Source organism: Anser anser (genome assembly GCF_964211835.1).
Source record: "Anser anser genome assembly, chromosome: 14".
Taxonomy (NCBI): Eukaryota; Metazoa; Chordata; class Aves; order Anseriformes; family Anatidae; genus Anser; species Anser anser.
The window spans coordinates 12,347,368-12,370,196 of NC_139735.1; the positions used below are offsets into that span (position 1 = coordinate 12,347,368).

The window sequence follows — 22,829 nt, forward strand, 5'->3', positions numbered from 1 at the left end:
GAGCGGCTGCGAGCCGGGAGGAGCCGAGCCCAGTACAACGCGGAGCAGCGCAGCCGGGAGGCGGCGGCGAGCGGTCCTCCGCGCCGAACAGCGCAGCAGCCGCTGGCGGTCCCGGACGGCCGCGCTGCGGGCCGCCAGCCGGCCTCGGCGAGAGGGAGAGAGGGAGGCCGCGAGGGAGGGCGCCCGCCCGCCCCGCCGCGCTGCTGCCGGGCGCCGCTTCCCGCGGAGGACTGCGGCAGACGGAGGGTGTCCGCCGCCCCGCCATGGCGTCTGCAAGGCAAGTGCTTTGTCTGTGTGCTTTGCTGTGCGTGCCGCGCGTTCGCTGCGAGCCCATCCGCTACTCCGTAGCCGAGGAGGGGGAGAGCGGCTCCGTGGTGGCCAACGTGGCGGAGGACGCGGGGCTGACCCCGGCGCAGCTCTCGGCTCGCCGGGCACGCATTGCCTCACCGGCCGGCCGGCAACACTTTCGCTTAGAGCGCGCCACCGGCCGCCTCGTCCTGGCGGAGCGGCTCGATCGCGAGGAGATGTGCGGCCGCTCGCTTACCTGCACGCTCGCCTTCGAGCTCCTGCTCGAAAACCCGCTGCAGTTCTTTCGGGTCGAGGTGGCCGTGGAGGACGTCAACGACCACTCGCCGGTCTTTCCCGAGGAACGAGTCACTTTTCAAATCCCGGAAACCAGCGATCCTGGCTCGCGATTCCCCGTGGAAGCGGCTCAGGACCTGGACGTTGGCAGCAACAGCATCCAGGCTTACACGATCGCTCCCGAGAACGATTACTTCAGTGTTTCTTTTAAGCATCCAAGAAATAAGTTCATCGAATTGGTTTTGGAAAACCCTCTAGATAGAGAGGAGCAGCCAGAGTTGCTTTTCAGTCTCATTGCTACAGACGGTGGCTCTCCACCTAGGAGCGGGACCACCCAAATCCACATCGTAGTTCTGGATGTAAATGACAATGCTCCCATCTTTACTCAGGACGTGTATGTTGGTCAGGTTTTGGAAAGTGCCCCAGCGGGCTCTGTGGTTCTCAGAGTTGTAGCCACAGATGCAGACGTGGGACTTAATGGTGACATCTCCTACAGGTTCAGCCAAGCAGTCAGTGAAAGCCACTTGCCTTTCACAATTGACAGCATGAGTGGTGAAATTCGAGTCACAAAGCCCCTGGATTTTGAGGCCACACAGAAATATGAGCTCAGTGTGCGGGCAACTGATGGTGGGGGCCTCTCAGGCATGTGCAATGTGATGGTGGAGGTGGTGGATGTGAACGACAATGCGCCAGAGGTGGTGGTCAGTTCCTTCAGTACTCACATCCCCGAGAATGCAGAGCCTGGAACAGTGGTCGCCCTCTTTGCTGTGAGAGACCGGGATTCTGGTGTGAATGGGGAGATCACCTGTGCCCTTGAAGACCAGCTCTCCTTCTCCCTGAGGCCAGCGTATAAGAATTACTATGAGCTGGTGACCGTGAGCACATTGGACCGGGAGGAGACAGCTCAGTACCTTCTGGTCGCCACAGCGGAAGACGCAGGTTCTCCTCCTCTCACCACCACCCAGACCTTCACGGTGGACATCTCCGATGTCAATGACAATGCCCCTGTCTTCAACCAGACATCATACACCATGTATGTGCGAGAGAACAATATCCCTGCAGTGCTTGTTGGGGCTGTCAGTGCAGTGGACTCAGACGCAGGACCCAATGCCAAGGTGATCTATTCCCTGGGGCCTGTGCACCCCACAGAGCAGGACCCCTGTTCCTGCATCTCTGTGAACTCAGAGAACGGGCATGTGTTTGTGCTGCGTCCACTGGACTATGAGCAGGTGAGGCAGCTTGAGGTGCTGGTGAGTGCCACCGATGCGGGGTCCCCTCCCCTCAGCACCAACGTCACTGTCCGCCTCCTCGTGGTGGACGAGAACGACAATGCCCCGCTGGTGTTGCACCCTGCTCAGGACAGCAGCCCGCCATCCAGTGAGCTTGTGCCAGCCTCATCCGAGGTGGGGGACCTGGTCACCAAAGTGGTGGCCGTTGATGCCGACTCTGGTCAGAACTCCTGGCTTTCCTTCCACCTTCTAAGGGCCACAGATCCTGGGCTGTTTGCTGTGGGTACCCAAAATGGGGAGGTGCGGCTGAGGAGGCCAGTGACAGAGAGGGATGCCATGAAGCAGAAGCTTGAAGTGCTGGTGCGTGACAATGGGAGGCCACCACTGTCAGCCACTGCAGCACTGAGTGTACTCCTCCTCAACGGCCTCTCGCAGGAATACCTGCCACAGCAGGAGGTGGCCGTGCAGGATGAAGACAGCTCCCTGACAATCTATTTAATCATTTCACTGGTCTTTGTCTCCGTCCTCTTCCTCACATCTGTCACAGCCTTTGTTGCTTGCAAGGTGTGCAAGAGAAAGGATTTGAAAGGAGGGCATGTGCTGTATGGCACGGGGAACTTGCAGAGCAGTCTGGCTGATGGGGCTGCTGCTGGGACCCTGCCCCACACCTATTGCTACGAGATCAACCTCACCACGGGCTCGGGCAACAGCGAGTTCAAGTTCCTGAAGCCCATCCTTCCGAGCCTGCCACCACAGCACTCTGGCACAGGCAGGGGTTTTGATGACACAGAGGATTTCCCACCAGTCCCTAACTCCATGGGGGATGGAGTCCTGGACATCTCTGGTCCATCATCTGTTGGACACTTTAATGGGCTTCCCTTTACCTAGGTCTGAGTCCACGCAGTGAAAGGCTTCATGCCTTGGAGGTGGAAGGGATCTGGCTCATGACACTCAGTCTTGTTTCCTGGAAATGAATCTGATCTTACAATTGGCTGCACGAATAACCTTCTAACATTAAGTCAAATGTAGGCTTTTCTTCACTCCTCCGTAAAGAAAAACTAATAAAATTAAATAAACTAGGGTCTTTCTCCTTGAGGCAATGGTATGTTTCAGTTCTTATATTGGCTTTTCTGCAGTTTTCATGAGGAAGTTTTGATCCAGGCTCCTTGTCTAAATGCTTGTCATTAGAAAAGACCTCATGTCTCACCCTGTCCTATTCTGTGCTGAAACACAATGTTGAGGTTGGGCAGAAGACAAGGCACTATAAACCTCCTCCCTTGCTTTCAGGATATGAATGGCATTATTCCTGTGTTTCACTGCAGTGCAAGTGCTACTCTCTTTCTTTGCTGAGTCCTGGATCTCTCTGTGTGAGACATGTGAGCACCAAGTGTTTTTGCACTGTGTGGTCTTCCACCTTGGTTGGCATGAACCATGTTTTGTACTGAGTTCCACCGTCTCATCCTCTCCAGGACACAGCAAAAATGTGCAGAGCCAGACTTTGCAGTGGTCCATCTGCTTGGGATTGACTCAAAACTATAGCAGCACTAAGTATTCCAATATAGACTCTCAGTATACAGAGCTTTGACTGTGATCATATATTTGGGTGTTTTGAAAGCTGAGTCAACACATTGCCTCAGAGGGCCTTTGTCTACATGTAGAACCACGATAGTCTAAAAGTAGAATCCAGTTTGGTGTCATTGTTTTCATTCCTGCTTGCTGGTGTTCCCCAATGACAGCTGAGAGATATTATGGTATGGTTTTCCAGATTTTTGTAAGAATGCTTACATTTTCCTTTTTTTCCCTTTCTCATCTGACTGTGTGTTTAAACATTTTCTTACCAATTCCCCTTAAGAAGAACTGACACCCAATTTATAGCAATGGGTTGTTGGAAGGAAGGTGATATGGGACTGGATACTTGAACACCCTCATGTTCTGTTGTGCTTCATTATACACTGTATCATTTTTAAGCTGGTATACCTTTGCCTGTAAAAGTGAAATAATATGAATGCCCGAGTGCCATTCTGGTAATAAAAATGATGCTGTTGTGGAGAGAGTCTTTATAGTAGTGTTCTTTGCAGGAAAGCTCTGTAAAGGATTCAGGGTTTTTCCAATGTCTGGGTTCTTTTTCATTTACTATATATATTTGTACTTGGTTCCTTGATTGAGGTTTTGTAATGGGGGCATGTGTCCTCTACCTGGAGAAGTGACCACTAGTGCCTGAAGGAAAAGGGTGGGTACCAGGGATTTGCTAGAAGGCCTCTTGTGGGTCTTGTGAGCACTGAACATAAGTGACCAAACAGCTGGACTCAGAAGAGTGGTCGTCAACGGCACAATGTCCTGTTGGATGCCAGGAACTCTTGGTGTACCCAATTGATCAATACTGAATATTTTTTTTGTTTCTTTCTTGATTGAGGTATTGTTTTGGAGGCACGTGTTCTCTACCTGGAGATGTGGCAGCTAGTGCCTGGAGGAAAAGAGTCAGTAGCGGGGATTTGCTGGCAGGCCTCTTGTGGGCCTTGTAAGCACTGAGCATAAGAAGTTTCTGTGCAGCTGGGCCCAGAAGGGTGGTGATCAGTGGCACAAAGTCCCGTTGAATGCCAGGAACTTTTGGTGTACCCCATGGGTCAATACTGATTGCATTCCTGTTTAATGTCCTTATAAATAATTTCGATGATGGGACAGAGTGTACCCCCTGTAAGTCAGCAGGTGCCAGAAGATGGAGGTGAGCATGGGGGAGGAGAGTGTTGGCTAGAGCAGATGGTGTTGCTATCATCAAAAGGACCTGGAGAACCTGGAGAAATGGGCTGTCTGGACCCTCATAGAATTCCACAAGGAGAGGTGCAATGTCCTTCAGTTGTGGACGACCAATGCTATGTTTCAGGAAAGCAGCCCACTGGAAAAGGCCCTGAGGGTCCCATTGGACACCCAGTTAAACCTGAGCGAACAGCATGGCCTGGCCATATTTAAGGCTAATGGTGTTTCAGCTTGCATAGGATGAATATCGCGAGCAAATCAAGGGAGTATCTCGAGCAGCACAAAGGGAAGTCCTCCTTCCCCTCTGTTCACCACAGGTGAGGCCAAACCCTGTCTAGTGTTTTAGAGCTGGAAGGGATCTAGCTCATGACACTTAGCCTTGTTTCCTTGAGACACAGTTTGCGCTTGTAATTGGCCTTGTAAATGATTCTCTAACCCTACATCAGATGTTGTTTTCCTTCACCTGTCCAAAATAAATAAAAAATTTACATAAAATGAAAGAAACTAAGGTCCTCGACCTTCAGGAAATGAAGTGTTTCAGCTCAGTCAGGGTCTTTTCTAAAGTCCCTCATTAGTAGGGTTTAGCTCTTTATATTGGCTCGTTAAGTACTAAGGCTCCTTAAATTCTTTGGCTCCTTAAATTCTTTGTCCTGCTTGTTAGGGAACGATGTGGACCTCATCCTGTCCTTTTTCTGGGATGTAACACAAGGGTGAGATTGGGCAGACAAAGATCATTCTCACGCCAATGGCGCTTGGCCATCCTTCATTAAAAGCAAAGCAAGTCACGCTCATGTAATGCACTTTAGCCATGCCCCCATGTCAGCAGGGAAAGGATGGTGTGAGTCCTGTGTGTCAATGCAGCACAAGTGCTGCTCTCTTTCTTAGCTGGGTCCTGGATCTCCCTGTCTGAGATGTGTGGACGCTGTGTGTATTTGTGATGTGTGCTCCTCCAGCTTGGCAAGCAAGAGAGGTGCTTAGACTGAGTGCTGTCATCTCCAGGGGATGGAAATAACGTGCAGAGTCAGAGATCCCTTTGGTTTAGAAAAGGATGGTTGGCTGTCTCTTGGGGATTGCCTCAAAGCTCTAGAAGCACTCATGATGCTGGGAATGAGTGTAAATATAAAGTACTGTGAACTTCTGTTTCCCTGGATTCTAAGGTAAGTGAATGACGACTCTGTCCCTAGACAAATACGGTCTCCCAATTTTCTCCCATCATTCTCCTTCCCATTTCCTGTAGGTTCTCCATCTGACGAGAGAGCAGTCATGACATGATTTTTCGAGGTTTTAATTCCATAGTTTTAGAAAGATTTCATACTCCTTTTTCCCTTTCTCTTTTCCTGTATGAGCTGTGTTGGAGCATTGTGTTACCTATTCCCCTGAAGGACTGTCACCACAGGAAGAAGAACAGGTGAACACGTTGTTGGAACAACGGTGGTATGGCACTGAACAATTGGAAAAGCTCAGGCTGCTTTGCACTGCATTCATAAGCCGCATGACTGACAAGCAGGACACTCTTTCCTGTAAAGGTGACATGGAAAGAGCACCCGAGCGCAATTCCTGCCACAATAAAAAGGCTGCTGCTGTTGGGAGAGTCCTTGTAGCGATGTTGATTGCAGGCAAGCTCTGTGAGCACGCCGGCGTTTGGCAAGGGCTGAGAGACGGCGGCCAGGAGCGCGTCCCGTCCCGGAGCAGTCCCGCCGCGGGCCGCAGGGTGGTGCTCCTGGCCAAGGCGGCGGCGAGCGGCTGCGAGCCGGGAGGAGCCGAGCCCAGTACAACGCGGAGCAGCGCAGCCGGGAGGCGGCGGCGAGCGGTCCTCCGCGCCGAACAGCGCAGCAGCCGCTGGCGGTCCCGGACGGCCGCGCTGCGGGCCGCCAGCCGGCCTCGGCGAGAGGGAGAGAGGGAGGCCGCGAGGGAGGGCGCCCGCCCGCCCCGCCGCGCTGCTGCCGGGCGCCGCTTCCCGCGGAGGACTGCGGCAGACGGAGGGTGTCCGCCGCCCCGCCATGGCGTCTGCAAGGCAAGTGCTTTGTCTGTGTGCTTTGCTGTGCGTGCCGCGCGTTCGCTGCGAGCCCATCCGCTACTCCGTAGCCGAGGAGGGGGAGAGCGGCTCCGTGGTGGCCAACGTGGCGGAGGACGCGGGGCTGACCCCGGCGCAGCTCTCGGCTCGCCGGGCACGCATTGCCTCACCGGCCGGCCGGCAACACTTTCGCTTAGAGCGCGCCACCGGCCGCCTCGTCCTGGCGGAGCGGCTCGATCGCGAGGAGATGTGCGGCCGCTCGCTTACCTGCACGCTCGCCTTCGAGCTCCTGCTCGAAAACCCGCTGCAGTTCTTTCGGGTCGAGGTGGCCGTGGAGGACGTCAACGACCACTCGCCGGTCTTTCCCGAGGAACGAGTCACATTTCAGATCCCGGAAAGGGGCGACCCAGGCTCACGTTTTCCCGTGGAGGCAGCTCAGGACCTGGACTTTGGCAGCAACAGCATCCAGGCTTACAGCATCGCTCCCGAGAATGAGTACTTCAGTGTTTCTATTCGGAAACTGAGTGAGGTTGACACGCACGTCGAACTGGTATTGGAAAAGCCTCTAGACAGAGAGGAGCAGCCAGAGTTGCTTTTCAGTCTCATTGCTATAGACGGTGGCTCTCCACCTAGGAGCGGGACCACCCAAATCCACATCGTAGTTCTGGATGTAAATGACAATGCTCCCATCTTTACTCAGGACGTGTATGTCAGTCAGATTTTGGAAAGTGCCCCAGCGGGCTCTGTGGTTCTCAGAGTTGTAGCCACAGATGCAGACATGGGACTTAATGGTAACATCTCCTACAGGTTCAGCAATGTTCTCGGGGACATCCAGTCCACATTCACAATTGACATCAGGAGTGGTGAAATCCGAGTCACAAAGCCCCTGGATTTTGAGAGCACACAGAAATATGAGCTCAGTGTGCGGGCAACTGATGGTGGGGGCCTCTCGGCACTCTGCAAGGTGTTGGTGGAGGTGGTGGATGTGAATGACAATGCACCAGAGCTGGTGGTCAGTTCCTTCAGCAGCCCCCTCCCTGAGAATGCAGAGCCTGGAACAGTGATCGCCCTCTTTGCTGTGAGAGACCGGGATTCTGGTGTGAATGGGGAGATCACCTGTGCCCTTGAAGACCAGCTCTCCTTCTCCCTGAGGCCAGCCTATAAGAATTACTATGAGCTGGTGACCGTGAGCACACTGGACCGGGAGGAGACAGCTCAGTACCTTGTAGTCATCTTAGTGGCAGATGCAGGTTCTCCTCCTCTCACCACCACCCAGACCTTCACGGTGGACATCTCCGATGTCAACGACAATGCCCCTGTCTTCAACCAGACATCATACACCATGTATGTGCGAGAGAACAATATCCCTGCAGTGCTTGTTGGGGCTGTCAGTGCAGTGGACTCAGACGCAGGACCCAATGCCAAGGTGATGTATTCCCTGAGGCCTGTGCACCCCACAGAGCAGGACCCCTGTTCCTGCATCTCTGTGAACTCAGAGAACGGACATGTGTTTGTGCTGCGTCCACTGGACTATGAGCAGGTGAGGCAGCTTGAGGTGCTGGTGAGTGCTACCGATGGGGGATCCCCTCCCCTCAGTACCAACGTCACTGTCCGCCTCCTCGTGGTGGACGAGAACGACAATGCCCCACTGGTGTTGCACCCTGCTCAGGACAGCAGCACACTATCCAGTGAGCTGGTGCCAGCCTCGTCCAAGGTGGGGGACCTGGTCACCAAAGTGGTGGCCGTTGATGCCGACTCTGGTCAGAACTCCTGGCTTTCCTTCCACCTTCTAAGGGCCACAGACCCTGGGCTGTTTGCTGTGGGTACCCAAAATGGGGAGGTGCGGCTGAGGAGGCCAGTGACAGAGAGGGATGCCATGAAGCAGAAGCTTGAAGTGCTGGTGCGTGACAATGGGAGGCCACCACTGTCAGCCACTGCAGCACTGAGTGTACTCCTCCTCAACAGCCTCTCGCAGGAACACCTGCCACAACAGGAGGTGGCTGTACAGGATGAAGACAGCTCCCTGACAATCTATTTAATCATTTCACTGGTCTTTGTCTCCCTCCTGTTCCTCACATCTGTCGCAGCCTTTGTTGCTTGCAAGGTGTGCAAGAGAAAGGAGCTGAAAGGAGGACATGTGCTGTATGGCACAGGCAACTTGCAGAGCAGTCTGGCTGATGGGGCTGCTGCTGGGACCCTGCCCCACACCTATTGCTACGAGATCAACCTCACCACGGGCTCGGGCAACAGCGAGTTCAAGTTCCTGAGGCCCATCCTCCCGAGCCTGCCGCCACAGCACTCTGGCACAGGCAGGGGTTTTGATGACACAGAGGATTTCCCACCAGTCCCTAACTCCATGGGGGATGGAGCCCTGGACACCTCTGGTCCATCATCTGTTGGACACTTTAATGGGCTTCCCTTTAACTAGGTCTGAGTCCACGCAGTGAAAGGCTTCATGCCTTGGAGCTGGAAGGGATCTGGCTTATGATATTCAGTCTTGTTTCCTGGAGATTAAATCTGCATTTGTAATTGACTTTACAACTGACCCTCTAACACAAGTCAGATATATGTTTTTCTTCACCCTTCCAAAAAGATTAAAAATAAAAAAATATGAGAAAACTATGGCCTTTCTCCTCAGGCAACGATATGTTTCAGCTCTGATATTGGCTTTTCCAAAATGCTTCATGAGGAATATTTTATCCAGGTTCCCTGGCTAAGTGCTTTTCATTAGGCAATACCTTGGCTGTCACCCTGTTTTATTCTGTGCTGAAACACAATGTTGTGGTTGGGCAGATGACAGTGCAGTATAGCCCTTCTCCCTTGTCTGCAAGGTAAGAAAGGCATTAGCCCTGTGTTTCACTGAAGTGCAAGTGCTACTCTCTTTCTTTGCTGAATCCTGGATCTCTCTGTGAGACGTGAGCACCATTTGTTTTTGCACTGCATTGTCTTCCCTTTCGATTGGCAGGAAGCATGCTTTGTACTGAGTTCCGCCATGTCATCTTAACGTCGGCACAGCAAAAATGTGCAGAGCCAGACTTTGCAGTTGTCCATCTGCTTGGGATTGACTCGAAACTATAGCAGCACTAAGTATTCCAACATAGACTGTAATTATACAGGGCTTTGACTGTGATCATTGTGTTTGGGTGGATTGAAATTCAAGTCGACATATTGCCTCAGAGGACCTTTTTCTGCAGGTGGAACCAAGATAAACTTTCAAAAGGGAAACTCATCTTGGTATCATTGTTTTCATTCTTGCTTACCGCGGCTCCTCAATTGCAGTGAATTGCTATCATGGCATATTTTTCCAGGTTTTCATTAGAATGCTTAAATTTTCCTTTTTTCCCTTTCTCCTTTGGCTGCCTATTTAAACATTGTCTTACCAATTCCCCTGAAGAAGGACTGACACCCAACCTATAACAATGGGTTGTTGGAAAGAAGTTGTTATTGGACTGGATATTTAAACACCCTCATGTTCTATTGTGCTGCGTTATACACTGTGTCATTTTTAATCCAGGATATCCTTGTCTAAATATGGAATAAAATAAGTGCCCGTGTGCCATTCTGGCAATAAAAAGGATGCTGTTGAGGAGAGAGTCTTTGTAGTAATATTATTTCCAGGAAAGCTCTGTAAAGCACCCATTTTTATTTTTCCAAATTCTGGGAGGGTTTTTTTATTACATGGTTCCTTGACTGAGGTATTGTAATGGGGGTACGTATCCGTTACCATGAGATGCGGCCACTGGTGCCTGGAGGGAAAGAGTGGGTTCTAGGGTTTTGCCAGAACGCCTCTTGCTGGTCTTGTGAGCACTGAGCATAAGAAGTGGTGGAGCAGCTGGGCCCGGAAGGGTGATGATCAGTAGCACAAAGTCTGGTTGGATGCCAGGAAATCTTGGTGTACATCATGGGTCAACAGTGTTTGCATTCCTGTTTACCATCCTTATAAATAGTCTTGATGATGGGACAGAGTGTAACCCCTTGTAAGCTGGCAGGTGCCATAAAATGGGAGTGTGTGGGGAGGAGGTGTCAGTGTTGGCTACAGCAAAGGGTGTTGCTGTCATTGAAAGAACCAGGAGAAAAGAGCTGACAGGAGCCTCATGGAATTCCTCAAGGAGAGGTGCAAAGTCCTTTAGTGAGCAGGAACAATCACATGTTCCAGGAAAACAGATGGTGGAAAAGGCTCTGAGGGTCCCAGTTGACACCAAGTTGAACCTGAGCCAGAAGCATGCCCCTGCCATAAAGAAGGCTAATGATGTCACAGGTTGCATCAGCAGAGTATCGTGAGCAGGTCAACAGACTATCTTGTGCTGGTCAGGGGAAGTCATCCTTCCCCTCTGTTCACCACCGGTGATGCCAGACCCTGTCTACTGTTTTAGAGTTGGAAGGGATCTAGCTCATGACACTTAGGTTTTTGTTTTTTTTCCTGGAGAGTAAATTTGCGCTTGTAATTGGCCTCACAAAAGACCCTCTGATAGGAAGTCAGATGTATGTTTTTCTTCACGGCTCCAAAATAAATAAATTAAAACAAATACAACAAAAGGAAGAAACTAAAGTTTCCATCCTTCAGGCAGTATGTTTCATCTCGGACAGTATCTTTTCTGAAGTGCTTCATTAGTAGGGTTTGGCTCTTTATATTGGCTTGTGAAGTTCTTTGTCTCGTTAAGTTCTTTGGCTCCTTAAATTCTTTGTCCTGCTTGTTAGGGAACGATGTGGACCTCATCCTGTCCTTTTTCTGGGATGTAACACAAGGGTGAGATTGGGCAGACAAAGATCATTCTCACGCCAATGGCGCTTGGCCATCCTTCATTAAAAGCAAAGCAAGTCACACTCATGTAATGCACTTTAGCCATGCCCCCATGTCAGCAGGGAAAGGATGGTGTGAGTCCTGTGTGTCAATGCAGCACAAGTGCTGCTCTCTTTCTTAGCTGGGTCCTGGATCTCCCTGTCTGAGATGTGTGGGCGCTGTGTGCATTTGTGATGTGTGCTCCTCCAGCTTGGTAAGCAAGAGAGGTGCTTAGACTGAGTGCTGTCATCTCCAGGGGATGGAAATAACGTGCAGAGTCAGAGATCCCTTTGGTTTAGAAAAGGATGGTTGGCTGTCTCTTGGGGATTACCTCAAAGCTCTAGAAGCACTCATGATGCTGGGAATGAGTGTAAATATAAAGTACTGTGAACTTCTGTTTCCCTAGATTCTAAGGTAAGTGAATGACGACTCTGTCCCTAGACAAATACGGTCTCCCAGTTTTATCCCATCATTCTCCTTCCCATTTCCTGTAGGTTCTCCATCTGACGAGAGAGCAGTCATGACATGAGTTTTAATGGTATTAATTCCATAGTTTTAGAAAGATTTCATACTCCTTTTGTCCCTTTTCCTGTATGAGTTGTGTTTGAGCATTGTGTTACCTATTCCCCTGAAGAAGGACTGTCACCACCTGCAGAAGAACAGGTTATTGGAACAACGGTGGTATGGCACTGAACAATTGGAAAAGCTCAGGCTGCTTTGCACTGCATTCATAAGCCGCATGACCGTCAAGCAGGACACGCTTTCCTGTAAAGGTGACCTGGAAAGAACCCCCGAGCGCAATTCCTGCCACAATAAAAAGGCTGCTGCTGTTGGGAGAGTCCTTGTAGCGATGTTGATTGCAGGCAAGCTCTGTGAGCACGCCGGCGTTTGGCAAGGGCTGAGAGACGGCGGCCAGGAGCGCGTCCCGTCCCGGAGCAGTCCCGCCGCGGGCCGCAGGGTGGTGCTCCTGGCCAAGGCGGCGGCGAGCGGCTGCGAGCCGGGAGGAGCCGAGCCCAGTACAACGCGGAGCAGCGCAGCCGGGAGGCGGCGGCGAGCGGTCCTCCGCGCCGAACAGCGCAGCAGCCGCTGGCGGTCCCGGACGGCCGCGCTGCGGGCCGCCAGCCGGCCTCGGCGAGAGGGAGAGAGGGAGGCCGCGAGGGAGGGCGCCCGCCCGCCCCGCCGCGCTGCTGCCGGGCGCCGCTTCCCGCGGAGGACTGCGGCAGACGGAGGGTGTCCGCCGCCCCGCCATGGCGTCTGCAAGGCAAGTGCTTTGTCTGTGTGCTTTGCTGTGCGTGCCGCGCGTTCGCTGCGAGCCCATCCGCTACTCCGTAGCCGAGGAGGGGGAGAGCGGCTCCGTGGTGGCCAACGTGGCGGAGGACGCGGGGCTGACCCCGGCGCAGCTCTCGGCTCGCCGGGCACGCATTGCCTCACCGGCCGGCCGGCAACACTTTCGCTTAGAGCGCGCCACCGGCCGCCTCGTCCTGGCGGAGCGGCTCGATCGCGAGGAGCTGTGCGGCCGCTCGCTTACCTGCACGCTCGCCTTCGAGCTCCTGCTCGAAAACCCGCTGCAGTTCTTTCGGGTCGAGGTGGCCGTGGAGGACGTCAACGACCACTCGCCGGTCTTTCCCGAGGAACGAGTCACTTTTCAGATCCTGGAAACGAGTGACCCTGGCTCACGTTTTCCCGTGGAAGCAGCTCATGACCTGGACGTTGGCAGCAACAGCATCCAGGCTTACACCATTGCTCCTGAGAACGAATATTTTAGTGTCTCTTTCGAGACTCACAGTGATGATGAGAAGTATGTCGACTTGGTCTTAGATCAAACACTGGACAGAGAGGCACATTCAGAGTTGCTTTTCAGTCTCGTTGCTACAGACGGTGGCTCTCCACCTAGGAGCGGGACCACCCAAATACACATCGTGGTTTTGGATGTAAATGACAATGCTCCCACCTTCACACAGAAGCATTACATTGGACGTGTTTTGGAAAATGCCCCAATAGGTTCTGTGATTCTCAGCATTGTTGCAATGGATCCAGATGTGGGACTGAATGGTGACATCTCCTACAGGTTCAGCAATGTTCTTGGGGACAGCCAGTTGCCTTTCACAATTGATCCCATGAGTGGTGAAATTCGAGTCGCAAAGCCCCTGGACTTCGAGGCCACACAGAGATATGACCTCAGTGTGAGGGCAACTGATGGTGGGGGCCTCTCAGCACTCTGCAAGGTGTTGGTGGAGGTGGTGGATGTGAATGACAATGCACCGGAGCTGGTGGTCAGTTCCTTCAGCAGCCCCCTCCCTGAGAATGCAGAGCCTGGAACAGTGGTCGCCCTCTTTGCTGTGAGAGACCGGGATTCTGGTGTGAATGGGGAGATCACCTGTGCCCTTGAAGACCAGCTCTCCTTCTCCCTGAGGCCAGCCTATAAGAATTACTATGAGCTGGTGACCGTGAGCACATTGGACCGGGAGGAGACAGCTCAGTACCTTCTGGTCATCACAGCGGAAGACGCAGGTTTTCCTCCTCTCACCACCACCCAGACCTTCACGGTGGACATCTCCGATGTCAATGACAATGCTCCTGTCTTCAACCAAACGTCGTATACCATGTATGTGCGAGAGAACAATATCCCTGCAGTGCTTGTTGGGGCTGTCAGTGCAGTGGACTCAGACGCAGGACCCAATGCCAAGGTGATGTATTCCCTGAGGCCTGTGCACCCCACAGAGCAGGACCCCTGCTCCTGCATCTCTGTGAACTCAGAGAACGGACATGTGTTTGTGCTGCGTCCACTGGACTATGAGCAGGTGAGGCAGCTTGAGGTGCTGGTGAGTGCTACCGATGGGGGATCCCCTCCCCTCAGCACCAATGTCACCGTCCGCCTCCTCGTGGTGGACGAAAACGACAATGCCCCAGTGGTGTTGCACCCTGCTCAGGACAGCAGCCTGCCATCGAGTGAGCTGGTGCCAGCCTCGTCCGAGGTTGGGGACCTGGTCACCAAAGTGGTGGCCGTTGATGCCGACTCTGGTCAGAACTCCTGGCTTTCCTTCCACCTGCTAAGGGCCACAGATCCTGGGCTGTTTACCGTGGGTACCCAAAATGGGGAGGTACGGCTGAGGAGGCCAGTGACAGAGAGGGATGCCATGAAGCAGAAGCTTGAAGTGCTGGTGCGTGACAATGGGAGGCCACCACTGTCGGCCACTGCAGCACTGAGTGTACTCCTCCTCAACGGCCTCTCGCAGGAACACCTGCCACAGCAGGAGGTGGCCGTGCAGGATGAAGACAGCTCCCTGACAATCTATTTAATCATTTCACTGGTCTTTGTCTCCCTCCTGTTCCTCACATCTGTCACAGCCTTTGTTGCTTGCAAGGTGTGCAAGAGAAAGGAGCTGAAAGGAGGGCACGTGCTGTATAGCACAGGCAACTTGCAGAGCAGTCTGGCTGATGGGGCTGCTGCTGGGACCCTGCCCCACACCTATTGCTACGAGATCAACCTCACCACGGGCTCGGGCAACAGCGAGTTCAAGTTCCTGAGGCCCATTCTCCCCAGCCTGCCACCACAGCACTCTGGCACAGGCAGGGGTTTTGATAACACGGAGGATTTCCCACCAGTCCCTAACTCCATGGGGGATGCAGCCCTGGACATCTCTGGTCCACCATCTGTTGGACACTTTAATGGGCTTCCCTTTAACTAGGTCTGAGTCCACGCAGTGAAAGGCTTCATGCCTTGGAGGTGGAAAGGATCTGGCTTATGATATTCAGTCTTGTTTCCTGGAGATTAAATCTGCATTTGTAATTGACTTTACAACTGACCCTCTAACACTAAGTCAGATATATGTTTTTCTTCACCCTTCCAAAAAGATTAAAAATAAAAAAAATATAAGAAAACTATGGCCTTTCTCCTCATGCAATGATATGATTCAGATCTGAGTTCTTCAAAGTGCTTCATGAGTAAGGTTTGATGGAGACTCCCTGGCTAAGTGCTTGTTATTAGGAAAAACCTTGACAATCACCCTGTCTTATTGTGTGCTGAAACACAGTGGTTGAGTTTGGGCAGATGAGAGTGCAGTATAGCCCTTTTCCCTTGTCTGCAAGGTAAGAAAGGCATTAGCCCTGTGTTTCACTGCGATGCAAGTGCTCCTCTCTTTCTTTGCTGAGTCCTGGATCTCTCTGTGAGCCATGTGAGCACCAAGTGTTTTTGCACTGTGTGGTCTTCCACCTTGGTTGGCATGAACCGTGTTTTATACAGAGTTCCACCGTCTCATCCTCTCCAGGACACAGCAAAAATGTGCAGAGCCAGACTTTGCAGTGGTCCATCTGCTTGGGATTGACTCAAAACTATAGCAGCACTAAAGATTCCGGCACAGACTCTAAGTATACAGAGCTTTGACCATGATAGTTGTGTTTGGGTGTATAGCAAGGCATCTTGACGCATTGCCTCATAGGACCTTTGTCTACAAGGCAGAACAAAGATAGACTTTGAAAAGGAATATCCTTTTTTGTGTCATTGTTTTCATTCTTGCTTACCGCAGTTCCTCAATTGCAGTGAAGTGCTATCATGGTATGGTTCTCCACATTTTTGTTGGAATGCTTAAATTTTCCTTTTTTCCCTTTCTCCTTTGGCTGCCTATTTAAACATTGTCTTACCAATTCCCCTTAAGAAGGACTGACACCCAATTTATAGCAATGGGTTGTTGGAAGGAAGGTGATATGGGAGTGGATACATAAATACCATCATGTTCTGTTGTGCTGCATTATACACTGTATCATTTTTATGCTGGTATACCCTTGTATGTAAAAGTGAAATGAAATAAATGAAATGAAATGAAATGAAATGAAATGAAATGAAATGAAATGAAATGAAATGAAATGAAATGAATGCCTGAGTGCCATTCTGGCAATAAAAAGGATGCTGTTGTGGAGAGAGTCTTTGTAGTAATATTCTTTCCTGGAAAGCTCTGTAAAGCACCCATTTTTAGTTTTCCAAATTCTGGGAGGGGTTTATTATTATATGGTTCCTTGATTGAGGTTTTGTAATGGGGGTACGTATCCATTACCATGAGATGCGGCCACTGGTGCCTGGAGGGAAAGAGTGGGTACTAGGGATTTGCTAGAACACCTTTGGTTGGTCTTGTGAGCACTGAGCATAAGAAGTGGCTGTGCAGCTGGGCCCAGAAGGGTGATGATCAGTAGCACAAAGTCTGGTTGGATGCCAGGAAATCTTGGTGTACATCATGGGTCAACAGTGTTTGCATTCCTGTTTACCATCCTTATAAATAATCCCAATGATGGGACAGAGTGTAACTCCGTAAGTTGGCAGGTGCCATAAAATGGGAGTGTGTGGGGAGGAGGTGTCAGTGTTGGCTACAGCAAAGGGTGTTGCTGTCATTGAAAGAACCAGGAGAAAAGGGCTGACAGGAGCCTCATGGAATTCCTCAAGGAGAGGTGCAAAGTCCTTTAGTGAGCAGGAACAATCACGTGTTCCAGGAAAACAGATGGTGGAAAAGGCCCTGAGGGTCCCAGTTGACACCAAGTTGAACCTGAGCCAGAAGCATGCCCCTGCCATAAAGAAGGCTAATGATGTCTCAGGTTGCATCAGCAGAGTATCGTGAGCAGGTCAACAGACTATCTTGTGCTGGTCAGGGGAAGTCATCCTTCCCCTCTGTTCACCACCGGTGATGCCAGACCCTGTCTACTGTTTTAGAGTTGGAAGGGATCTAGCTCATGACACTTAGGTTTTTGTTTTTTTTTCCTGGAGAGTAAATTTGCGCTTGTAATTGGCCTCACAAAAGACCCTCTGATAGGAAGTCAGATGTATGTTTTTCTTCACGGCTCCAAAATAAATAAATTAAAACAAATACAACAAAAGGAAGAAACTAAAGTTTCCATCCTTCAGGCAGTATGTTTCATCTCGGACAGTATCTTTTCTGAAGTGCTTCATTAGTAGGGTTTGGCTCTTTATATTGGCTTGTGAAGTTCTTTGTCTCGTTAAGTTCTTTGGCTCCTTAAATTCTTTGTCCTGCTTGTTAGGGAACGATGTGGACCTCATCCTGTCCTTTTTCTGGGATGTAACACAAGGGTGAGATTGGGCAGACAAAGATCATTCTCACGCCAATGGCGCTTGGCCATCCTTCATTAAAAGCAAAGCAAGTCACACTCATGTAATGCACTTTAGCCATGCCCCCATGTCAGCAGGGAAAGGATGGTGTGAGTCCTGTGTGTCAATGCAGCACAAGTGCTGCTCTCTTTCTTAGCTGGGTCCTGGATCTCCCTGTCTGAGATGTGTGGGCGCTGTGTGCATTTGTGATGTGTGCTCCTCCAGCTTGGCAAGCAAGAGAGGTGCTTAGACTGAGTGCTGTCATCTCCAGGGGATGGAAATAACGTGCAGAGTCAGAGATCCCTTTGGTTTAGAAAAGGATGGTTGGCTGTCTCTTGGGGATTGCCTCAAAGCTCTAGAAGCACTCATGATGCTGGGAATGAGTGTAAATATAAAGTACTGTGAACTTCTGTTTCCCTGGATTCTAAGGTAAGTGAATGACGACTCTGTCCCTAGACAAATACGGTCTCCCAATTTTCTCCCATCATTCTCCTTCCCATTTCCTGTAGGTTCTCCATCTGACGAGAGAGCAGTCATGACATGATTTTTCGAGGTTTTAATTCCATAGTTTTAGAAAGATTTCATACTCCTTTTTCCCTTACTCTTTTCCTGTATGAGTTGTGTTTGAGCATTGTGTTACCTATTCCCCTGAAGAAGGACTGTCACCACCTGCAGAAGAACAGGTTATTGGAACAACGGTGGTATGGCACTGAACAATTGGAAAAGCTCAGGCTGCTTTGCACTGCATTCATAAGCCGCATGACCGTCAAGCAGGACACGCTTTCCTGTAAAGGTGACCTGGAAAGAACCCCCGAGCGCAATTCCTGCCACAATAAAAAGGCTGCTGCTGTTGGGAGAGTCGTTGTAGCGATGTTGTTTGCAGGCAAGCTCTGTGAGCACGCCGGCGTTTGGCAAGGGCTGAGAGACGGCGGCCAGGAGCGCGTCCCGTCCCGGAGCAGTCCCGCCGCGGGCCGCAGGGTGGTGCTCCTGGCCAAGGCGGCGGCGAGCGGCTGCGAGCCGGGAGGAGCCGAGCCCAGTACAACGCGGAGCAGCGCAGCCGGGAGGCGGCGGCGAGCGGTCCTCCGCGCCGAACAGCGCAGCAGCCGCTGGCGGTCCCGGACGGCCGCGCTGCGGGCCGCCAGCCGGCCTCGGCGAGAGGGAGAGAGGGAGGCCGCGAGGGAGGGCGCCCGCCCGCCCCGCCGCGCTGCTGCCGGGCGCCGCTTCCCGCGGAGGACTGCGGCAGACGGAGGGTGTCCGCCGCCCCGCCATGGCGTCTGCAAGGCAAGTGCTTTGTCTGTGTGCTTTGCTGTGCGTGCCGCGCGTTCGCTGCGAGCCCATCCGCTACTCCGTAGCCGAGGAGGGGGAGAGCGGCTCCGTGGTGGCCAACGTGGCGGAGGACGCGGGGCTGACCCCGGCGCAGCTCTCGGCTCGCCGGGCACGCATTGCCTCACCGGCCGGCCGGCAACACTTTCGCTTAGAGCGCGCCACCGGCCGCCTCGTCCTGGCGGAGCGGCTCGATCGCGAGGAGATGTGCGGCCGCTCGCTTACCTGCACGCTCGCCTTCGAGCTCCTGCTCGAAAACCCGCTGCAGTTCTTTCGGGTCGAGGTGGCCGTGGAGGACGTCAACGACCACTCGCCGGTCTTTCCCGAGGAACGAGTCACATTTCAGATCCCGGAAAGGGGCGACCCAGGCTCACGTTTCCCCGTGGAGGCAGCTCAGGACCTGGACGTTGGCAGCAACAGCATCCAGGCTTACACCATTGCTCCTGAGAACGAATATTTTAGTGTCTCTTTCGAGACTCACAGTGAGGATGAGAAGTATGTCGACTTGGTCTTAGATCAAACACTGGACAGAGAGGCACATTCGGAGTTGCTTTTCAGTCTCATTGCTACAGACGGTGGCTCTCCACCTAGGAGCGGGACCACCCAAATCCACATCGTGGTTTTGGATGTAAATGACAATGCTCCCACCTTCACACAGAAGCATTACATTGGACGTGTTTTGGAAAATGCCCCAATAGGTTCTGTGATTCTCAGCGTTGTTGCAATGGATCCAGATGTGGGACTGAATGGTGACATCTCCTACAGGTTCAGCAATGTTCTTGGGGACAGCCAGTTGCCTTTCACAACTGACAGCATGAGTGGTGACATTCGAGTCGCAAAGCCCCTGGACTTCGAGGCCACACAGAGATATGACCTCAGTGTGAGGGCAACTGATGGTGGGGGCCTCTCGGCACTCTGCAAGGTGTTGGTGGAGGTGGTGGATGTGAATGACAATGCACCGGAGCTGGTGGTCAGTTCCTTCAGCAGCCCCCTCCCTGAGAATGCAGAGCCTGGAACAGTGGTCGCCCTCTTTGCTGTGAGAGACCGGGATTCTGGTGTGAATGGGGAGATCACCTGTGCCCTTGAAGACCAGCTCTCCTTCTCCCTGAGGCCAGCCTATAAGAATTACTATGAGCTGGTGACTGTGAGCACATTGGACCGGGAGCAGACAGCTCAGTACCTTCTGGTCATCACAGCGGCAGATTCAGGTTTTCCTCCTCTCACCACCACCCAGACCTTCACGGTGGACATCTCCGATGTCAATGACAATGCTCCTGTCTTCAACCAAACATCGTATACCATGTATGTGCGAGAGAACAATATCCCTGCAGTGCTTGTTGGGGCTGTCAGTGCAGTGGACTCAGACGCAGGACCCAATGCCAAGGTGATGTATTCCCTGAGGCCTGTGCACCCCACAGAGCGGGACCCCTGTTCCTGCATCTCTGTGAACTCAGAGAACGGACATGTGTTTGTGCTGCGTCCACTGGACTATGAGCAGGTGAGGCAGCTTGAGGTGCTGGTGAGTGCTACTGATGGGGGATCCCCTCCCCTCAGCACCAATGTCACCGTCCGCCTCCTCGTGGTGGACGAGAATGACAATGCCCCACTGGTGTTGCACCCTGCTCAGGACAGCAGCCCGCCATCCAGTGAGGTGGTGCCAGCCTCGTCCGAGGTGGGGGACCTGGTCACCAAAGTGGTGGCCGTTGATGCCGACTCTGGTCAGAACTCGTGGCTTTCCTTTCACCTTCTAAGGGCCACAGATCCTGGGCTGTTTACCGTGGGTACCCAAAATGGGGAGATACGGCTGAGGAGGCCAGTGACAGAGAGGGATGCCATGAAGCAGAAGCTTGGAGTGCTGGTGCGTGACAATGGGAGGCCACCACTGTCGGCCACTGCAGCACTGAGTGTACTCCTCCTCAACGGCCTCTCGCAGGAACATCTGCCACAGCAGGATGTGGCCGTGCAGGATGAAGACAGCTCCCTGACAATCTATTTAATCATTTCACTGGTCTTTGTCTCCGTCCTCTTCCTCACATCTGTCACAGCCTTTGTTGCTTGCAAGGTGTGCAAGGGAAAGGAGCTGAAAAGAGGGCACGTGCTGTATAGCACAGGCAACTTGCAGAGCAGTCTGGCTGATGGGGCTGCTGCTGGGACCCTGCCCCACACCTATTGCTACGAGATCAACCTCACCACGGGCTCGGGCAACAGCGAGTTCAAGTTCCTGAGGCCCAGCCTCCCCAGCCTGCCACCACAGCACTCTGGCACAGGCAGGGGTTTTGATGACACAGAGGATTTCCCACCAGTCCCTAACTCCATGGGGGATGGAGCCCTGGACATATCTAGTCCACCATCTGTTGGACACTTTAATGGGCTTCCCTTTACCTAGGTCTGAGTCCACGCAGTGAAAGGCTTCATGCCTTGGAGCTGGAAGGGATCTGGTTTATGATATTCAGTCTTGTTTCCTGGAGATTAAATCTGCATTTGTAATTGACTTTACAACTGACCCTCTAACACTAAGTCAGATATGTGTTTTTCTTCATCCCTCTAAAAAGATTAGAAATAAAAAAATATAAGAGAACTAAGGCCTTTCTCCTCATGCAATGATGTGTTGCAGATCTAATACTGAGTTCTCCAAAGTGCTTCATGAGTAAGGTTTGATGGAGACTCCCTGGCTAAGTGCTTGTCATTAGGAAAAACCTTGACAATCACCCTGTCTTATTGTGTGCTGAAACACAGTGGTTGAGTTTGGGCAGATGAGAGTGCAGTATAGCCCTTTTCCCTTGTCTGCAAGGTAAGAAAGGCATTAGCCCTGTGTTTCACTGCGATGCAAGTGCTCCTCTCTTTCTTTGCTGAGTCCTGGATCTCTCTGTGAGCCATGTGAGCACCAAGTGTTTTTGCACTGTGTGGTCTTCCACCTTGGTTGGCATGAACCGTGTTTTATACAGAGTTCCACCGTCTCATCCTCTCCAGGACACAGCAAAAATGTGCAGAGCCAGACTTTGCAGTGGTCCATCTGCTTGGGATTGACTCAAAACTATAGCAGCACTAAAGATTCCGGCACAGACTCTAAGTATACAGAGCTTTGACCATGATAGTTGTGTTTGGGTGTATAGCAAGGCATCTTGACGCATTGCCTCATAGGGCCTTTGTCTACAAGGCAGAACAAAGATAGACTTTGAAAAGGAATATCCTTTTTTGTGTCATTGTTTTCATTCTTGCTTACCGCAGTTCCTCAATTGCAGTGAAGTGCTATCATGGTATGGTTCTCCACATTTTTGTTGGAATGCTTAAATTTTCCTTTTTTCCCTTTCTCCTTTGGCTGCCTATTTAAACATTGTCTTACCAATTCCCCTTAAGAAGGACTGACACCCAATTTATAGCAATGGGTTGTTGGAAGGAAGGTGATATGGGAGTGGATACATAAATACCATCATGTTCTGTTGTGCTGCATTATACACTGTATCATTTTTATGCTGGTATACCCTTGTATGTAAAAGTGAAATGAAATAAATGAAATGAAATGAAATGAAATGAAATGAAATGAAATGAAATGAAATGAAATGAAATGAAATGAAATGAAATGAATGCCTGAGTGCCATTCTGGCAATAAAAAGGATGCTGTTGTGGAGAGAGTCTTTGTAGTAATATTCTTTCCTGGAAAGCTCTGTAAAGCACCCATTTTTAGTTTTCCAAATTCTGGGAGGGGTTTATTATTATATGGTTCCTTGATGGAGGTTTTGTAATGGGGGTACGTATCCATTACCATGAGATGCGGCCACTGGTGCCTGGAGGGAAAGAGTGGGTACTAGGGATTTGCTAGAACACCTTTGGTTGGTCTTGTGAGCACTGAGCATAAGAAGTGGCTGTGCAGCTCGGCCCAGAAGGGTGGTGATCAGTAGCACAAATTCCGGTTGGATGCCAGGAAATCTTGGTGTACATCATGGGTCAACAGTGTTTGCATTCCTGTTTACCATCCTTATAAATAATCCCAATGATGGGACAGAGTGTAACTCCGTAAGTTGGCAGGTGCCATAAAATGGGAGTGTGTGGGGAGGA

At 51.6% G+C, this 22,829-nt stretch overlaps 4 protein-coding genes across 4 annotated transcripts; all 4 read left to right on the forward strand.

The window, feature by feature from the left end:
• Positions 1-35: 35 nt before the first annotated feature.
• On the forward strand, positions 36-3,860 carry LOC310881539 (protocadherin beta-15-like). The gene has a single exon (XM_083798979.1). It carries the CDS (start codon positions 264-266, stop codon positions 2,697-2,699), a length of 2,436 nt encoding a protein of 811 aa, XP_083655105.1. The 5' UTR covers positions 36-263; the 3' UTR covers positions 2,700-3,860.
• A 135-nt stretch (positions 3,861-3,995) lies between these two features.
• LOC310881533 (protocadherin beta-4-like) lies at positions 3,996-10,165 on the forward strand. The gene has a single exon (XM_083798973.1). The coding sequence runs from the start codon at positions 6,566-6,568 to the stop codon at positions 9,005-9,007; it is 2,442 nt and encodes an 813-aa protein (XP_083655099.1). The 5' UTR covers positions 3,996-6,565; the 3' UTR covers positions 9,008-10,165.
• Positions 10,166-12,267: 2,102 nt separating this feature from the next.
• LOC310881541 (protocadherin beta-15-like) lies at positions 12,268-16,519 on the forward strand. Its single transcript, XM_083798981.1, has one exon. The coding sequence runs from the start codon at positions 12,607-12,609 to the stop codon at positions 15,046-15,048; it is 2,442 nt and encodes an 813-aa protein (XP_083655107.1). The 5' UTR covers positions 12,268-12,606; the 3' UTR covers positions 15,049-16,519.
• A 575-nt stretch (positions 16,520-17,094) lies between these two features.
• On the forward strand, positions 17,095-22,401 carry LOC310881534 (protocadherin beta-15-like). Its single transcript, XM_083798974.1, has one exon. It carries the CDS (start codon positions 18,718-18,720, stop codon positions 21,157-21,159), a length of 2,442 nt encoding a protein of 813 aa, XP_083655100.1. The 5' UTR covers positions 17,095-18,717; the 3' UTR covers positions 21,160-22,401.
• Positions 22,402-22,829: the final 428 nt, after the last annotated feature.

What these genes read in the sequence shown, in the direction of transcription:
- LOC310881539 (XM_083798979.1), top strand. Translation starts at nt 264, where the DNA reads ATGGCGTCTGCAAGGCAAGTGCTTTGTCTGTGTGCTTTGCTGTGCGTG.
- LOC310881533 (XM_083798973.1), top strand. Translation starts at nt 6,566, where the DNA reads ATGGCGTCTGCAAGGCAAGTGCTTTGTCTGTGTGCTTTGCTGTGCGTG.
- LOC310881541 (XM_083798981.1), top strand. Translation starts at nt 12,607, where the DNA reads ATGGCGTCTGCAAGGCAAGTGCTTTGTCTGTGTGCTTTGCTGTGCGTG.
- LOC310881534 (XM_083798974.1), top strand. Translation starts at nt 18,718, where the DNA reads ATGGCGTCTGCAAGGCAAGTGCTTTGTCTGTGTGCTTTGCTGTGCGTG.